The 16,120-nt window shown below is 40.6% G+C and overlaps 1 protein-coding gene across 1 annotated transcript; it reads left to right on the top strand.

The window, feature by feature from the left end:
- The first annotated feature begins 35 nt into the window (after positions 1 to 35).
- acbd4 (acyl-CoA binding domain containing 4) lies at positions 36 to 14,929 on the top strand. The gene is made up of 10 exons (XM_087845217.1): positions 36 to 281; positions 718 to 836; positions 4,364 to 4,484; positions 7,566 to 7,650; positions 8,798 to 8,918; positions 12,429 to 12,526; positions 12,613 to 12,793; positions 14,305 to 14,510; positions 14,632 to 14,679; positions 14,797 to 14,929. Exons 2-10 carry the CDS (start codon positions 761 to 763, stop codon positions 14,914 to 14,916), a joined length of 1,056 nt encoding a protein of 351 aa, XP_087701343.1. The 5' UTR covers positions 36 to 281; positions 718 to 760; the 3' UTR covers positions 14,917 to 14,929.
- The last annotated feature ends 1,191 nt before the right edge of the window (positions 14,930 to 16,120 follow it).

Here is a 16,120-nt window from a genome sequence, read left to right as displayed (position 1 = left end):
GGAGCTACCAGGCAGTAGGAAAAGAGGACGCCCTCATTGTCACGTGATTTGACACGGAAGTTATTTGTGTAAAGCGCAGACTGGTGAGTAGCTGCAGTGGACGGTAGGTAAGCCTGTGGCAGGTGGCTAGTGAGCAGCTTTGTAAACAAACGTTACCGTCAGCGTAGACCAAGACATAGCAAGCTTCGTCTTGTTGCCAGCTCTGTCACTCCTTTGGCCGAGGTTGCCGAGCTGTCTTTCTTCGGCGTGATCATGGACAGCGGCAGGACGTAGTCAGTAAGGTAAGACAGCTAACTCACACTAAGCTCGCTTGCAGCCAAAGTTCACTGTAGCAGCACTGTATATCTACATATTGATATTTATCAGAAAATTCCAGCAAATGCATTACCAAGTTAAACAGCATTAAAAGTAGTTACTAAGTTACGAGTGACACATGTATGTGACCGAAACTTTAAAGTTAAATAAAGTACAAGTACAGTAGGGGTACTTGGGTCAAGGCAAATATAAACATTACATTAATAGCCAGCATGAATTAATTATGACCTAATTACCTATTAGTAACTGAATTGATTTACCCCCCAAAATGAAAAAATGCCCAGAGAGTCACAGATTAATTTGATTTACGGTATATTTTGTTAATATTGGATTTGACTCACTCTCATAACTTATTTTTCCTTATACTTTTACTTCCACATCTGTGTATATATTCTCCCTCAGCTACAGCTCCACTCATGCTTCCTGTGTCAGACCAGTCCCAGCCATGATAGAGCCTGTGGTTGATCACCAGAAACGCTTTCAGGCTGCAGTGGATGTCATCCAAAAACTCCCCAAAAACGGTACATGGAGTCTTTCAGTCATTACTGGTTCCACGTAATTGAGGGCTGTTGAGCAATCACATATATTGTGTAACTACTGTTACAATAGCATATATGTAGTTATTTTATTTTTAGGAATGAACTGTACCAGAAACACATGATCCAAGATCCTCGACTAGAGATCCAAAAGGAGAATTCCGAGTGTCCTGCCTCCACAGAGCACGTGCTCAGATTTACCCGAGTTTCATATTTGTCGTGTGCATCTTTTTTGTCATACTCTCAGTATTTCTCATTTTCCCAAAAAATTCTCATAAATAGTTTCACCTGCGCTCATTTAAAAGAAAAAAAGTTTCACAGCACCAGTTTAAAAAGTTTACAATTTTGCAAAAGTTTCAAATGGATTCACTATTGGATGAATTTTTGATAGTAAATCATTTTTTGAGATAGTATTTATTATATGAACTACACTTAGTGCCTCTTAACACGGCATAATAGAATTAAATACATGGGGGAGGACAGTGTTCATGCATAGAAGTTGACTAAATATTTCCTTAAATGTCTTTTCAAATTCCCTCCCCCTCATGTCCACCTGCCTTGGTGACTCCTCGTGAATAAGTGACGTGAATGTGGTGATAGTCCAGCCTAGAAGTAATAAATGCATGAACTAATTCTTTATTATCATTTTGACAGGATATTTCTAATCTTAGAGATGTTGCACAAATGGAAGAAAGCAGTCTTACATATTTGTTTAATGTGTGCGTTGAAGGACATATCCTGGTCAAAAATGACTCCAAGGTTCCTCACAGTGTTACTGGAGGCCAAGGTAATGCCATCCAGAGGAAGTCTGCTTAGATACCATATTTCTAAGATTTTCAGGGCCGAGTACAATAAGCTCAGTTTTATCTGAATGAAGAAGCAGAAAATTAGAGGTCATCCAAGTCTACGGGAATGTCTTTAAGACATTCCCGTAGATTAACTAATTGCTTTGTGTTATCTGGCTTCATGGACAGATAAAACTGCTATCTGCATAGCATTGAACATGTTTGCAAAGCCTTCTAATAAAACCACCTATGGGAAGCATGCATAAGTAAACAGAATTGGTTCCCGCACCGAACCCTGTGGAACTCCATAATTAATCTTAGTGCTTGAAGAGGACTCTCCATCTACATGAACAAATTTGAGTTCATTAGATAGATAGATAAAACTTTATTAATCCCTCGGGTGGTTTCCTCTGGGAAATTTGTTTTCCAAAAAGCACAGCACCGACAGAAGTTACAGAGTTAAGAATATTATATATATATATATATATATATATATACACATATATAAATACAAAGACATATATAGATAAAATATACAAAGGGGATAAATAGAATAAATAGGAATAAAAATAAAAATAAAAATACAAGTGAATTGCACATTTCAAGTATGGAGTCTATTGCACCGCTGATTATTAACAAAAAGTATTGCACAAAAGGTAATTGCACAGTGAAGTGAAGAGGCACTACAGCTTAGTTGTTCCCCCCTCCTTTGTCCTCCTGTTTCTCCTCCCTCTCCCCTCCAGAGAGGAGTTAAACAGTTTGATGGCGTGTGGGACAAAGGAGTTTTTAAGTCTGTTAAGTTTGTTAAGTTTTTAAGTCTGTTGGTTCTTGTCTGTAATGCAGCGCAGTACCTTTAGTACCAACAGCATTCTCTGATTGCTGTAATAAAATATTGTCATCAGCATTACTTAACGCTGTGCTCTAGCAGAACAAACACATAGAGTCCACTTTCAGAACTTATAAGATCATTTGTTACCGTCACTAAGCTGTTTCTGTGCTGTGATGAGCTTTGAAACCTGTCTGAAACTTAATAAATTAATAAATCATTCCTCTGTAAACAAGTTAGGTGTTTTACAACTACATTCAAGAATTTTTGAGATAAAGGAAGGCTGGCAGCTGGATCAAGTAATCGCTTTTTAACTACTGCCAGTTGGAAGGCAAGTAGCCGATTAATAGAGTTAGGTTGATCCTATTTAAAATTGAAGCAGCAATTATTAGGCAATTCCTACAATCTGAGGAGCTTGGAAAGAAAAGTGTCTGGACTTGTTTAAGTTTCCTTGAAGACGTTTCACCTCTCATCCTAGAAGCTTTGCCAGTTCATAGAATAGAAAAGACCAAATAAATGGAACTGAAGAAGTCTCCAGAAGAAATATTTGATTACACTCAAGAAAATGATGTCAGTACTCTGAAAGATTTGGTAAAAAAAAATGCACAAGGAAACCGTATTAGAGAAAAATGCAAAGCGCCTTCTCTGGGTGACTCGTGATGCAGCAGAATTAGATTCAGATTCAAAAATTGGGTAGAGAACGGAATCACTTCACATTGCATTATATGAACTGATAAAGGCCTAGATTCTTCCAAAAACTTTCAAAGAAATACATTTTAGAAAATGACAAGTTCTTAATTTAGATTTCAAATAATCTATTTTTTAAAAAAATATCAGAATTACAAAAAGAAAAGAATCTGGCCTGGTCACTATTTTTGTGAACTCATATGAAGGCAAAACAAAGGGCAAACCTATTTCCAGATTGTCTCTGCAAGAAGGAAAAAATGTATCTACCGTGTACATCAAGTCCAGCTGACCGCAGCCCTCGGCCTCTTCCTGCTGCGCTGCTTTGTGTTTCTCGGCCAGTGTAACCAAAACTCTGAGGTAGCAGACCTCTTGCAAAACAAGCCCATATCATCGCTCCTCTGCCACTACACTTGACAGTTAGTATTAAGTATTTGTGCTGATATGATGTGTTTGGTTTTCACCAAATATATCACCGTGGTTACAGATACTTTGACCTTGTCTGTTCTTTCTTTAGAAATACAAGACTTATTCCGTGGTGACTTAATTCTTTGTAGGATTACACAGAGTCCTATGTAAACTTTATTTTTCCTATGACTATGTCACAATTTATATTTTAAAGCGTATACTAATTTAGATGTGGTAAATAGTAAATGTACTTTTACTGAAATAGCACTTTTCTACTCAACTAAGTACTCAAAAGGCTTTCTACTACAAGTCTCATTTACCCAGTCACACACATTCATACAAGCTTTTTCCCTATGCACAAGCATTATTATCTAACATTTGCACACGTACACTTGCACTTTTCCAAGTATATATTGACATGCAGGCAGGAGCTGGGTATCAAACCACTGACCTTTCAGTTGGTAGACAGACTCTCGACCTCCTGAGCCATAGTCACTCTCACACACTCCTTTCTGCTAATCTGACAGGAAAATAAAATCTGTCGGCCTTGGATACTGTCAGATTGAGTGTCTGAATAGGGTTAACTGTATAAACCACAAGCAGCCAGCACATTATAATGTACTACCTGCTGGATAACCAGTGATTTTAACAAAGAGCATTTATCATTTGTCCATTTTCTTTCTATTTTGTATGTATTGCTGCACATAACAAAGGGCTGTATTTTTTAAATGGACCTTGATTATAAATGTATGTAGTATAGTTTGGTGTGTGGAGAAATAAACCTGACAAATAGTTGTGCTGTTTTGTAGGCTCCTACCGGCCTTCCTATAAGGTCATGCTGCGCTTCTACAGTCTGTACAAGCAAGCAGTGTGTGGTCCCTGTGCAGTGCCTCGGCCTGGCTTCTGGGACCCAGTGGGCCGCTACAAATGGTGGGTTTATATACACATGTGCATGCCAAAAAATTCAGTAATTCAATATTTTGTGTCAGTTAATTAAGAAAGTGAAAATTTAATTTTTAAATTTTCTGTTTTAATATTAATCATTATTGCCGACCACAAAAAATATCAAATATTATAATATTTGATTTAATTTGTAAGGAATTACTATTCAAACTGTATAAATGGGTCAGTGATATAAAACCTGAATTTTCCATCCACCAGCTTTTCTTTTTAATTAAAATCTATATTATCTGTATTAAGCACCTTTCAAATATTTGGACCCACTTTAACAACAAATCAATGATTTCTTGGTAGATACATCATGAAAATGATGCAAATAAATAAATAAATCAGGTCATTTCACTTTGATGGTTATGCATTGATTACACATTAATGATTTGTTTATTTGTAAACAGTTTAATCTGCTTTAGATATCACTGCCAGGCAAGCTCAGACCAAATCAACAAAAGTCAGTGTTGTTGATCTGAAACAAGTCGATCTGTGGTTTGTGCCGCAGGATTCTTAGCGTGCAGTAGTCAGTGTCTACTACAGGATCAATTAACAGGGTGTACAAGACTTTCAGTGAACTTTGTACACAAACGTGTGCGTGTTCAGGCAAAATTTTGCTCAAGGTCACATTTGTCATTTTATGGGCAACAGAATTTGAATTGTGATCGATCATGAGCCAATATGAGCTTCTGTATGATTGACACTCTGATTTAACAGTTTTAATCAAGTGAGTTTCTTCTGTAAATTGCCCACAATTATAGTGAGTGGGCAAATGTTACATTATAGAACAAAGGCATGATGTCTGTATTTTTTATTTTTTTAAAGGAAAATACTGTGATTCAAAACATTACACATTACTGAAAGACAGGAGGAAAATGCTCGCCCTGTGTATCCACCAGGGGGAGCAGGGATAATTGGAGCTTGTTCATTTACAGCTACCATTTTAAATTTGCTTAAAGCTTCTGTAATTATAGCAGAATTATGATGTTGAATGTTCCATAAAGCAGAATGGGGTTATACAGATACTGCCTTGCAGCAAATAAAGGAGATCTTGTGCACACGAGCCTTTAAATAACATGAACATTTTTTTGTGAGCAAACAAAAACTGTTGAAAAATGTTTATTTTACCAAAGTTGCCACGTGTAGGGTTTTCCTCACTACATTTGGCAAGTTCTGTTGAAACAACCAGTTAAAATCTTTGACTCACTGTCCTGCCTTTTAAATATAAATAAGTGTAGAGACTTTTATACATAGACATTACATACAGTACTGCAAAAACTAAATACATTCATTTTTTGGCAGTCAGTAAAAAACATCCAGAACAAATCCGCTCATGTGGGTGGCCGCATGGCCACCAGCAGAGACAAATCAGTTCAGGCAGGCGACTGCTTGGCCAGCGGTGCTGATCTGGAGGGCAGCACAAGAGATGCTGCACTGTAGACCGGCAGAGATGATGGGATGCCTCTAGAAGCTTGGCAGGTTACTGGCGGCGTGGCTTGGCATAGCCCTCTGGTGGAGACAGAGCAGGACCAGCAGGTGTGTGGCGAAGCAGAGCACTCGGCTGGCTCTGGATGCTGTGGCTGGAGCTCAAGTTGAGGACTGGGCCGCCCGTCCCTTGGCACCGTAACAGGTGGAAGAATTGGCCGGACCTTAGCTGTCCCTACCTGAGGAACAGGTACGGGTGCAGGGACAGGTTGGGTCTCAGCTGCCCTCGCCCTGGGAGCAGGCACAGGAACAGGTGAGGGCCCAAGCCGCCCTGGGAGCAGGAACGGGCTGAGAGACAGGTGTGGATATAGAAACAGAATGACAGGAATAATCGGATTTAAAGGTGTAGCTGTCCTTAATAACAGACTGACATGGTGGAGCATTTTTTTGGAAGCAGGTTGATGATGAACATTTATCTGATAGTCCAGTCCAGGTTTACAACAGTCAGTGGCTCTTTAGCTGAGCAAACAGAAATCTTAATCGGTCTTAATTTGTGGCGAGCGGGAGGGAAAAAGTCCGTTTCACTCACAACTGGAAGTTGCTGCTCTGAATGAGAAGAACTGTGGTGGCGAGAGCCTTGCCTCCTCTTGGCGGTGACAGCAGGAACGCTGAATGACGGAGCCTCTGCACCACGGCGAGGTGGTAGCGCTAGCGAGTGAGGTGGCAGGTGGAGGAGCAAGGAGAGGAGAGGTGAGAGAGTGAGAAGATCGGCAGGTGACACCTACTCACCATGGCAAAGGCTGGTGTACAGGCGAGGCAGCAGGTGGAGGACCACGGTAGACTCTGTCTGTAGCTGGATTAAAGAAATAAGTGCTTAAAGTTTTTAAAACACCTTTAGCACCATCTTCTGTCAGTATGGAGTATTACATCACCGAATTGATTGGTTGCCGTCAGTAGACTTACGTTAGTTTATGTTAGCTAACTAGTAACAGAACCAATAACTCAGGGGAACATAAGGAGATTAAAACTAAAAATCAGTTTAAGGGGATCACTTTTGTGCTGCCCTCGGCTGCAAAAAAGAGTTTTATGTTAAATCAAGGATATACTGTCCACTTTCATTCTCTATCACTTAAGCAGTAGGTCGTTCTTGATCGCAAACATACTGCAAATCAAGGGAAACGGCTATATATATATGAAATTTTACCATTTTAAATGAAATAATAAAAGAAATTCAATTTTTCTGATATGTTTTTTATGCACTTGGAAGTCACTGTAGTCAGGTTAGTTTTTGGTGGCAGACACACACTTTGAAAAAAACAAAAAACAAAAAAACAAGCCAAATCTGATCAGTTAAAAATAACAAAGGAAATAGTCTCGCATTAAAAATCTTGATAAAATTTGAATTTTAGAAGTTTTTTTGTCCAGCTGATTAATAACGTCTTTCTTTGTTTTATGTCGTTAAGTAAATTGCCGATATTAAAATTACTAGTATTGTCTACTAATTACAAAGTTACTAATAATTGTAATTCCAAAGTTAGAAAACATTTTGATACGTGTTTTTTAAACCACATTGTCATCTGATAGGCTGTCGTCAAGTGTATTTCTTCCAGTGACTCAAAATTTGTTTATCTGTGTTAGGGACGCATGGAACCAACTGGGAAAAATGAGTAGTGAGAGCGCCATGGCTGCCTATGTGGACGAGATGAAGAAAGTTGCACAGGAGGTACATTTATTTTATACATATAAACAAGCAAATTCACACAAATATATGATGGTAGTTAATTAGAGGAAGCATTAGAGGCTTCCCAAGCAGCCTGCTTTTGTTTAGCTGTTTTTTTTAGCTGCTACAAGGGAAGGATTTGGTGCTTTATGTCAAACAGACAAGAAAATTGCATAATAAACACTTTTCCAAAGACAATATGAAAACATTCAAATTTACCAAGCAATCCAAGTAAAGTAATTGCATATACAACAGTTATTTATCAAAACAATTCAAATGAATGCAGTTATTTAAAAATAAAGTGCAAAACAGACAAAAACTAACTGAGACATACAGTATGTGTGCACCGATCTCAGTGCAACATGCTTGAAGACAATTGTGTGGTGTCTCTCAGTCAGAATGCGGGGTTCTAAATAATGAGACAGGGTATGTTTTTTACCCTTTAATAACAGTAATATGACTTTTCACCGTAAATAATAATAAAGATATGTTGTTTTTGAACTCTTACCTTACTGTTGGATGAAGAATGAGATAAACTTCCAGGCAATTGATAACAAACTAGAGCTAACTAGGGCTAACAATTTAGCTCTTTAAAGTCACCAGAAAACTGCAGCATCTGCCTGTTTACTCACTGCGACTGCTGTCAACTCGGAAGGCAGATAACCAGTGAACTTATGTGCAGCAGGGTTTGTTGCCACCATGTTGGTGATGCACTGTATTACAACAGCCACAGTAGCAACTGTTACACAGTGCAGCACTCTACATACATAACAGGGCAGCAGACACAGAGCAGGTGGGTGGGACACATAGCGGCAGGCAGCTTTCTCATTGGTTGACACATAGCCTGTTTATTCTGATTGATTGGGCAGGCTGTCCATCTTTCCTCACCTCTATCATTTCTTAAAGAGGTACCCTCATTTTATGTGGGTTAAACAATGTGTGTTGAAACTGGATGCAAGAATAAACAATTAGCTGAGACGTTACCACTACTTTGGCTTTAGTTATCTGGTAATGAGGAGTAACTGGCATTTTTATAGCACTTGTCTTTTCTCACTGATCACTCAAATATCTGCTTCTGTTTAAATGTCTCAGGGACTTGCAGTGAAGTAATGAATCTCCTGATCTCTGAGTCTTTCTTATGTCCCTGTAGGTCATTGACACCATGCCCATTGATGAGAATACAGCCTCACTCTTCAAATACTTTGAGCCTCTCTACCTGTTCATTGATGACATGCCCCGACCTCCAGAGTCACTGCTGAAACTCAGAGAAGGTCAGTGATTACTGTGTAATGAGACACTTACAGGTTTGGGTTAAAAGGTTCAGCTACTGAGAATCTAATAAGTTATTAAGCACTAATGGCTTCAGATAGGAAGCCATTAGTGCTTCGTTTCAAATTACACACTATCATTTGTTTCATGGTGTTGCAAAATACACTGTTTACGGCAATATTTTTTCATCGGGGCACAGAGGATACCAGCATGGCCAGAGAAGATGAGGCAGAACCAGTTAGCTCCGAACAGAAGGACCAGTCAAAACAAATCGAGCACCTTATTTCTAAACGAGTGGCTATCTCTGTAGCATGGACATGGTTTGGTTATGAAAAGTCTGACACGGACCAGAAAACTGTAATCTGCAAATTATGGCCCAAACCGGTCCCCACCCCAGACTCAAACACGACAAACCTCTTTAACCACCGACGCAAGAATCACGTGAAAGAGCGTGGAGAGAGTTTACGGATGAGAAGCAACAAAGAGCTGACAGCTGCTCAAAATGAACCTTAGACTCAAACGTTAGAACAGGCTTTTCCCCGCAGCACGCCGTGTACTAAATACTAGTTTAATCACATACTTACCATTACAACTTATGTCTAAAATTGTAAAGTTTAATGCATTGGTCAAAACAGACCTTCCCAAAGTGTGGGGCCCGCCCCCTAGGGGGGGCGCAGAGCCATTGCAGGGGGGGCGCGGCATGAAAGAGGGGGGAGAAACAAAACGCTTGGACACTGCTAGCACGGGGCGGCCACAGAAACGCAAAGCAGGAGATGAAGCATCGCTGAATGTGTTTCCAAACCAACTTCTAAGCCAAAGACTAGAAAATATGGTGAAGCATGTCTGCCCTTTGGTTTCACCTGCACAAGTGCCGAGGTAGGTCTCCCTGCAGGATTGGTTTTCCCTGTGACTGGAGCAGTGCTGGGCTGTTCAAATCACTGACAAACAGGATCCCACAGCTGTTTATGTTTTTGAACCCATTTTGAAAAATTTATTCATAGCAATGTTGAATATTATTACACATGAAAAAAACAACTACACGTAAAATAATCACACCGTGACGCCTCTGCCTTTGTAAATGGAGGGACAGTAACTGCCTGTGTATGTAAGCGTGTAAAACCTGCAGATAGTCAGATTAACAGTATTTTGTCTCTATCTGCTATTCTGCAATTCATCTCATGTAAACAATAACGTGGCGCACAGCGTGACGTGGCACATACCTTTGACTTTGTGTGACGAACTCTGTATTCCTCGTCCATAAATGCAAAAAAGGAGTTTTAAAAAAATCTCAGTTTTCGGTAATTCGAGACGCCGTTTAAGTGTGGACGAAACAGCTGCGTTTCCAAAAATACCCGTGTAGGTGTGGACGTACTACCTGTAATTTATTGCAGATTACGTGTATTTGCTTAATCTTTTACTAAATGTTTGAGGTGTGAAATAAACTGCAATGGAGCAAAATATGGGTGTGTGTGGTTGGAGGATTTGTGCGCGCGTGTGTGTGCGTGCGCGCGTGCGGGGAGGGGGGGCGCGAACATTTTTCTTGTAAACAAAGGGGGGCCCAGCAAAAAAAGTTTGGGAACCACTGGGTCAAAACACTCAACTGCAGATACATGATGCCCAGCTGAAAACACTTCAAGTCGAGTTGTCCAGGAGTCACAGAATTTACAGAAAATGCAATATTTTGTGACATAAATCGTTATTGGGATGAGAAATGTTTTATATCGGTCATATCGCACACCCCTACGTTGAAAACCTGTGGCCCTAATGCATAACCAAATAAATAGCTTTAATAAAAACACCTCTAGTGACTTCTGCATGATTCTCAGGGTGTATGTTACTGTCAGCATGTCAGGAGTACCATATGTATGTGAGGATTTGATACCTCTGGCCTAATTTTGACTTTTGGGGGGAAGCTTTGTCGAATTTATGACGTAATCTACGTAAGTGAGTGACGTTGTTCCCAGCATGTATGCTAGTGCTGGTGCATTATGTGTTAATCATTGTGTGGTCATGTTTCGGTGTTTTATTTGTGGTGCCAGCTGAAAAAAAGAAAATACTTGAAATATTTTTATTAAAATTTTTCCCCTCGTTCATTGTTGTCGTGTGTTTTTGCGGGGATGCAAACATATTTGTCCCTCTGGTACTTTTCCTCACCTCCATTCCAATAGTTTCTCCCTCTAGGACTTTGCTGACATTTGTGGATCCTTATATTGATGCTATGATTATTATTTGTTATTATGAGGTGATGATTGGTTTTCTTTTCCTAAGAAATTAAAAACCTGCGACGAAAAAGTAGCTGGAAATGCACAGGAGGACTCAATGGTGCTGAACAGGCTAAATACAATAGTTGTTGTATGGAGCAGACATGACATGACAGACTAGTGATTCTGCCTTGTAGCTAAAGTTGTAAAATGTAGCTGTGCAAATTGTGAACTTAATAAGTCAAACTTTAGACTTGACACGGGCTCGGTCTTAACAAAGTGAACAGTGAGGGAGCGAAGTCTGGTCTCCGTGGATCCTTTAATGCCTCCACTGTAAGTGGGATTATGTGGTTATTATGCCTCATCACCGATATATCATCATATGTTCAGGTGTTAAAAGCTTTCACCCAAATTTAACAGTGTCAAAGGTAAACAGACAGGCAGCTCTCGGACACCTGAGCTGGACTAAATCAATTATAAACCAGTTATAGAGCGAAACCTTTGTTCACATACAATCAACCCTTGATATCACAGATCGTTATTGTATTTTCCTTACAAGTGCTCGTCCTGCTCACTTCTCCCACAGTGGAGTACTGCACCTGGCCTTTCTCACTAACCCTTCAACATTAACCTGGACCTCCAGTACAGGAATAATTGTATTAATTTGATTACATTTCTTTAATCAGTCGTCTTTTTCTACTTCAGAGCTTGTGGGAAAATCTGGTGTATTATGTCATATTTAAGCAGAAAAGTCTCAACTGCTTACAAAAGCTTTTAATCTGTACTTGATGGTGTAGACCAGGGGTGTCAAACTCAAATACAAAGTGGGCCAAAATTCAAAACTGGAACAAAGTTGCGAGCTAACATTAATATTTATTGAAAAAAAAACTTCCTCCAGATATAAGAACGAATCTTTTCTTATGGACTCAAACAAGTTTTGCTGAAAAACTGAATCTGGAACAAGCAAAGCTTAATACGAAACAATATATATATTAGCTGTATAATACCAGTAGGCCAGCTCTGATAGTAATTTGGTATGGCTCTGCGGGCCAAATGTAATTAAGCTGCGAGTTTTGACACCTATGGTGTAGACAGTTAAATCTCTGAATGTATTAAATACTAAATAAATGTAAATAATTATCTGTGTATTATAAAGTGAAAAGTTCTGTTTTGCCATTTTCACTTAAAAGATTCCACAAATGATTTTTTATTTTTTCTATTAGGGCTGAAAATGTGTTTCCTGTAAAAGCAAAATGCCCGTTAAACCCAGCAAACCAACACAAACATGAATACATTTGATTTTACTTGCAGCTGAATCTGCAGTGTTGGAGGTTATGCCGCTCACCAGTGATTCAGAAAGTGAAATTTTCTCTGATTCAGTGGATTCGTTGGAGCTCCATAACGTCAAGGTCTGAGGCACATCTGCCAGTTAATAACACAATGTTTTAATTCTAAGAAAACATTAACTAACTGAGTTAACTGTGTCTGCTCACAGACCCGGTCAGACAGCTTTTATAATGACCACGTGCCCCTAGAGTCCTCTCCAGCTCAAAGCCAGAAGCAAGGCCGAAAGGTTGGGGCAGGTCAAGGTGGAGAAGGAGCAGAGGATGGGACGGCTCCAGACAGGAGGAGTCGGCACGCTGGGCAAGAAACTTCTCAGCGTGATTGGAGAGAACGTAAGCTGCTATGTAATTTCTAAAAACGTTCAATTTATTATTGTCTGTGAAGATTCTCAGTCATCCAGGTCATCGTAGTCAAAGGAGCTTGCAAAGAAAAGCGTCTGGACTTCTTTAAGTTGCTTGAAGACGTTTCACCTCTCATCCGAGAGGCTTCTTCAGTTCTAAGGTCAAATGGTGGAGAGTCCCAGATATAAACCTAGTGGGAGTTTCCCCCCACAGAGGGACAAAAGGACCCCCTGATGCTCCTCTAATCGCCTGAGCCAAGGTGTGAAACTGGGTGTGGGTCCCAATCAGCGTGTGCCATGCGCTTGTGAATTGGCTACATTGGAGAGACCAAACAGCCACTTCACAAGCGCATGGCACAACACAGAAGAGCCACCTCCACAGGACAAGACTCAGCAGTTCATCTGCATCTAAAGGTCAAAGGTCACTCTTTCGAGGATGCCAATGTTCACATTTTGGACAGAGAGGACAGATGGTTTGAAAGAGGAGTGAAAGAAGCATCTATGTCCACTGTGAGCGACCATCTTTGAACAGAGGCGGTGGTTTACGACACCAACTGTCTGCCATCTATAATCCAGTTTTGAGTTCCCTCCCCAGACGCCTTAACGCCCACTCACATCCTGGGCCATCTGACCTCAGGAATTCGCATGATAAGGTGGGGCCAGGTTTCACAATGAGCTCACCCGAAACTCTGGCTGATTGGGACCCACACCCAGTTCCACACCTTGGCTCAGGCGATTAGAGGATCATCAGGGGGTCCTTTTGTCCCTCTGTGGGGGGAAACTCCCACTAGGTTTAAATCTGGGACTCTCCACCATTTGACCTTAGAACTGAAGAAGCTTCTCGGATGAAGGTGAAACGTCTTCAAGCAACTTAAAGAAGTCCAGACGCTTTTCTTTGCAAGCTCCTTTGACTTCAATTTATTATTGGATAAACTGGGTGGCTGTAGCTCAGGAGATCGAGCAGGTCATCTACTAATCGGAAGGTTGGTGTTGGGTGGCCCCCTGATCCAGGGGGCAAGACACCAATGCATCCATTGGAGTATAGATTTATGAATCATAGATCGCAAGCACTTACACAAAGATAAAAAGGGTTCGTGTGGGCGTGATTAATGCAAGTTGTGTAAAGCGCTTTGGATGCAGTTCACTCTTGTTAGTTAGTACGAGCTCATTAGCTAAATGACGTTGTCAAAGTCATTTAGTTTTGTGCGATACAAGCTGCTGCTCTTTATCTTCTATACTAGACGAGCTAGAATTATCAGCTAGTTACTAAAGAGATATCACAGAAATGTTCTACTGTTAAAAACAGCTAAATGTTATCCTGTGTTGCGCAGCCCGGGCTTTGTGGCGAATCCTGTCGTTCAGGAGGATCCTGCAGCAGCTTTCTGCGCTGTAACGATGGGTATAAATGAAATACTCATCGTTGCAATGAAATAACATCTCATCCTAAAGATTGTTATAATAAATAAATGAATACAGAGACAGTTGAAGTGTTATGGTCCACAGGTGCTCCACAGGGAAGTCTGGGGCGGTCCCCGGGTGATGGAAGTGGGCATGGAGGTGGAGGAGGGCACGGGTCAGAAGGTGGTGCAGAGATGCTGCATGAGGCTCACCTACAACAGCAGATCATCCTGGCTCTTCAGAGGCTCAGAGAGGACATGAGGAGTGTGATGGACAGGTTGGAGGTGTTGGAGAGGCTTGCTGCCACACACGTAAGCTTTACACGTCCCAACACTTCAAGTGTTTCTTTACCGTTAAATGTAAAGGATAAAAGCTCTTAATTACAGGCTTACAGGAAGTCATTTCAGTTTACTGCTGTGTTGTGTGTGGCAGGCTCACAATTCAGACTTGAGATCACACCTGCAGTGTCCACCACAACAGGTACCAGGCTCTGGTTGTACTCATCAAAGAATATTGTCCTATCATGCTCATGTAAACAAACATGTGGTCACAAGGCTTTTTTCTCACATGCTGTGGGATTTTGTCTCCCCCCCTTAGGAACAGATGTCGTGGCCGTTTGACATGTCTGGGCAGACTGTCGTCTTTTTGCTGCTGTGGCCTTTTGTTGCTCACTGTCTGGTCTACCTGATGAGGAAGAAAAGTCGCATGTCTTCATGAAGCAGCTGATATTCAACGTGAACAAGTCCACAATATCTGTGAAGGAGTCTAATGGGGAGAAGTTATCCTCTACATCAGCGGTCTCCAACCTTTTTTGCGCCACGGACCGGTTTATGCCCGACAATATTTTCACGGACCGGCCTTTAAGGTGTCGCGGATAAATACAACAAAATAAAACTAGTACTGGTACCGAAAAAAAGAAGATTTATTCATAACACACGTGAAAAGACCCAGGAAAACCGAGTTAACGATAAAAACGATAACAAAATAGCACTGAAAACCGATAAAAACCCTGAAAACCAGACATCTCACACCTGAGCCTCAACTCTCGCGGCCCGGTACCAAACGACTCACGGACCGGTACCGGTCCGAGGCCCGGGGGTTGGGGACCGCTGCTCTACATCATTATGTGATTTGATGCTCACCATGGATTCATACTTATTACTGAAAATTATAATTAAATCCTTCAAAAATATCACGTCATTTACAAGCGTCCTATAAATGTGTTATATATGATTCTTGGCACATTTTTCAATAACTGTAATAAAATATTGTTCAATACTTGTTGGATCTCCCTTAAGCCTTCACACTCTGGGTGCCCCAGGATGTAGTGCCTTAGTTGTAGACACAGAGACCCACACAGGTATGAAACAGGTAGAGGAGTCGAGGTGGTACGCTGCTGTCGCTTTATTGCTACAAACAGAGACAGTGGAAGAATCGCCCTTCTGTGTGCAGTTCTGTAGGTTCACAGTGTAATTCACTTTAAATTACACTGTGAACCTACAGTCTTACTGGAAGTGTCTAAAGAACCTTAGATCATTCAAAACGTTTGTTATTTTTATTTTGTTTTTGTTTTAAGAAATCCTGTCTGGCAGCGTTTGCAGTCAAAATTATGAACATGTTTCTTTCCCAAGATGATCTCTATAAATTCTCTTTTGGCTTCTCTTGTTCATATGATTCTTTTTATGTGTTTGTTTTTTCATTTCTATTAGTGTTATTTCAGTTATTATATATGTAGCATGACACGGTCTAAGGCGGGAAAAAAGTTAAGGTGGTATGGGCATCTCACAAGGATCCTATGCAAAGTGTTTCGAGGCCAAGAGACGGTGAAGAGACCTCGGGATGCCTCGTGTCCCCTAGATAAGTTGGAGGAGGTGGGAGAGTGAGGTCTTGGTGGCTGTGCTTAGGCTGCTGCCCACCAAGA

This window comes from Neolamprologus brichardi, chromosome 8 (assembly GCF_056152115.1).
Source record: "Neolamprologus brichardi isolate AB-2024 chromosome 8, ASM5615211v1, whole genome shotgun sequence".
Lineage (NCBI taxonomy): Eukaryota > Metazoa > Chordata > Actinopteri > Cichliformes > Cichlidae > Neolamprologus > Neolamprologus brichardi.
The sequence above is the reverse complement of the archived record's forward strand: the minus strand, read 5'-3'. Positions and strand labels throughout refer to the sequence as shown.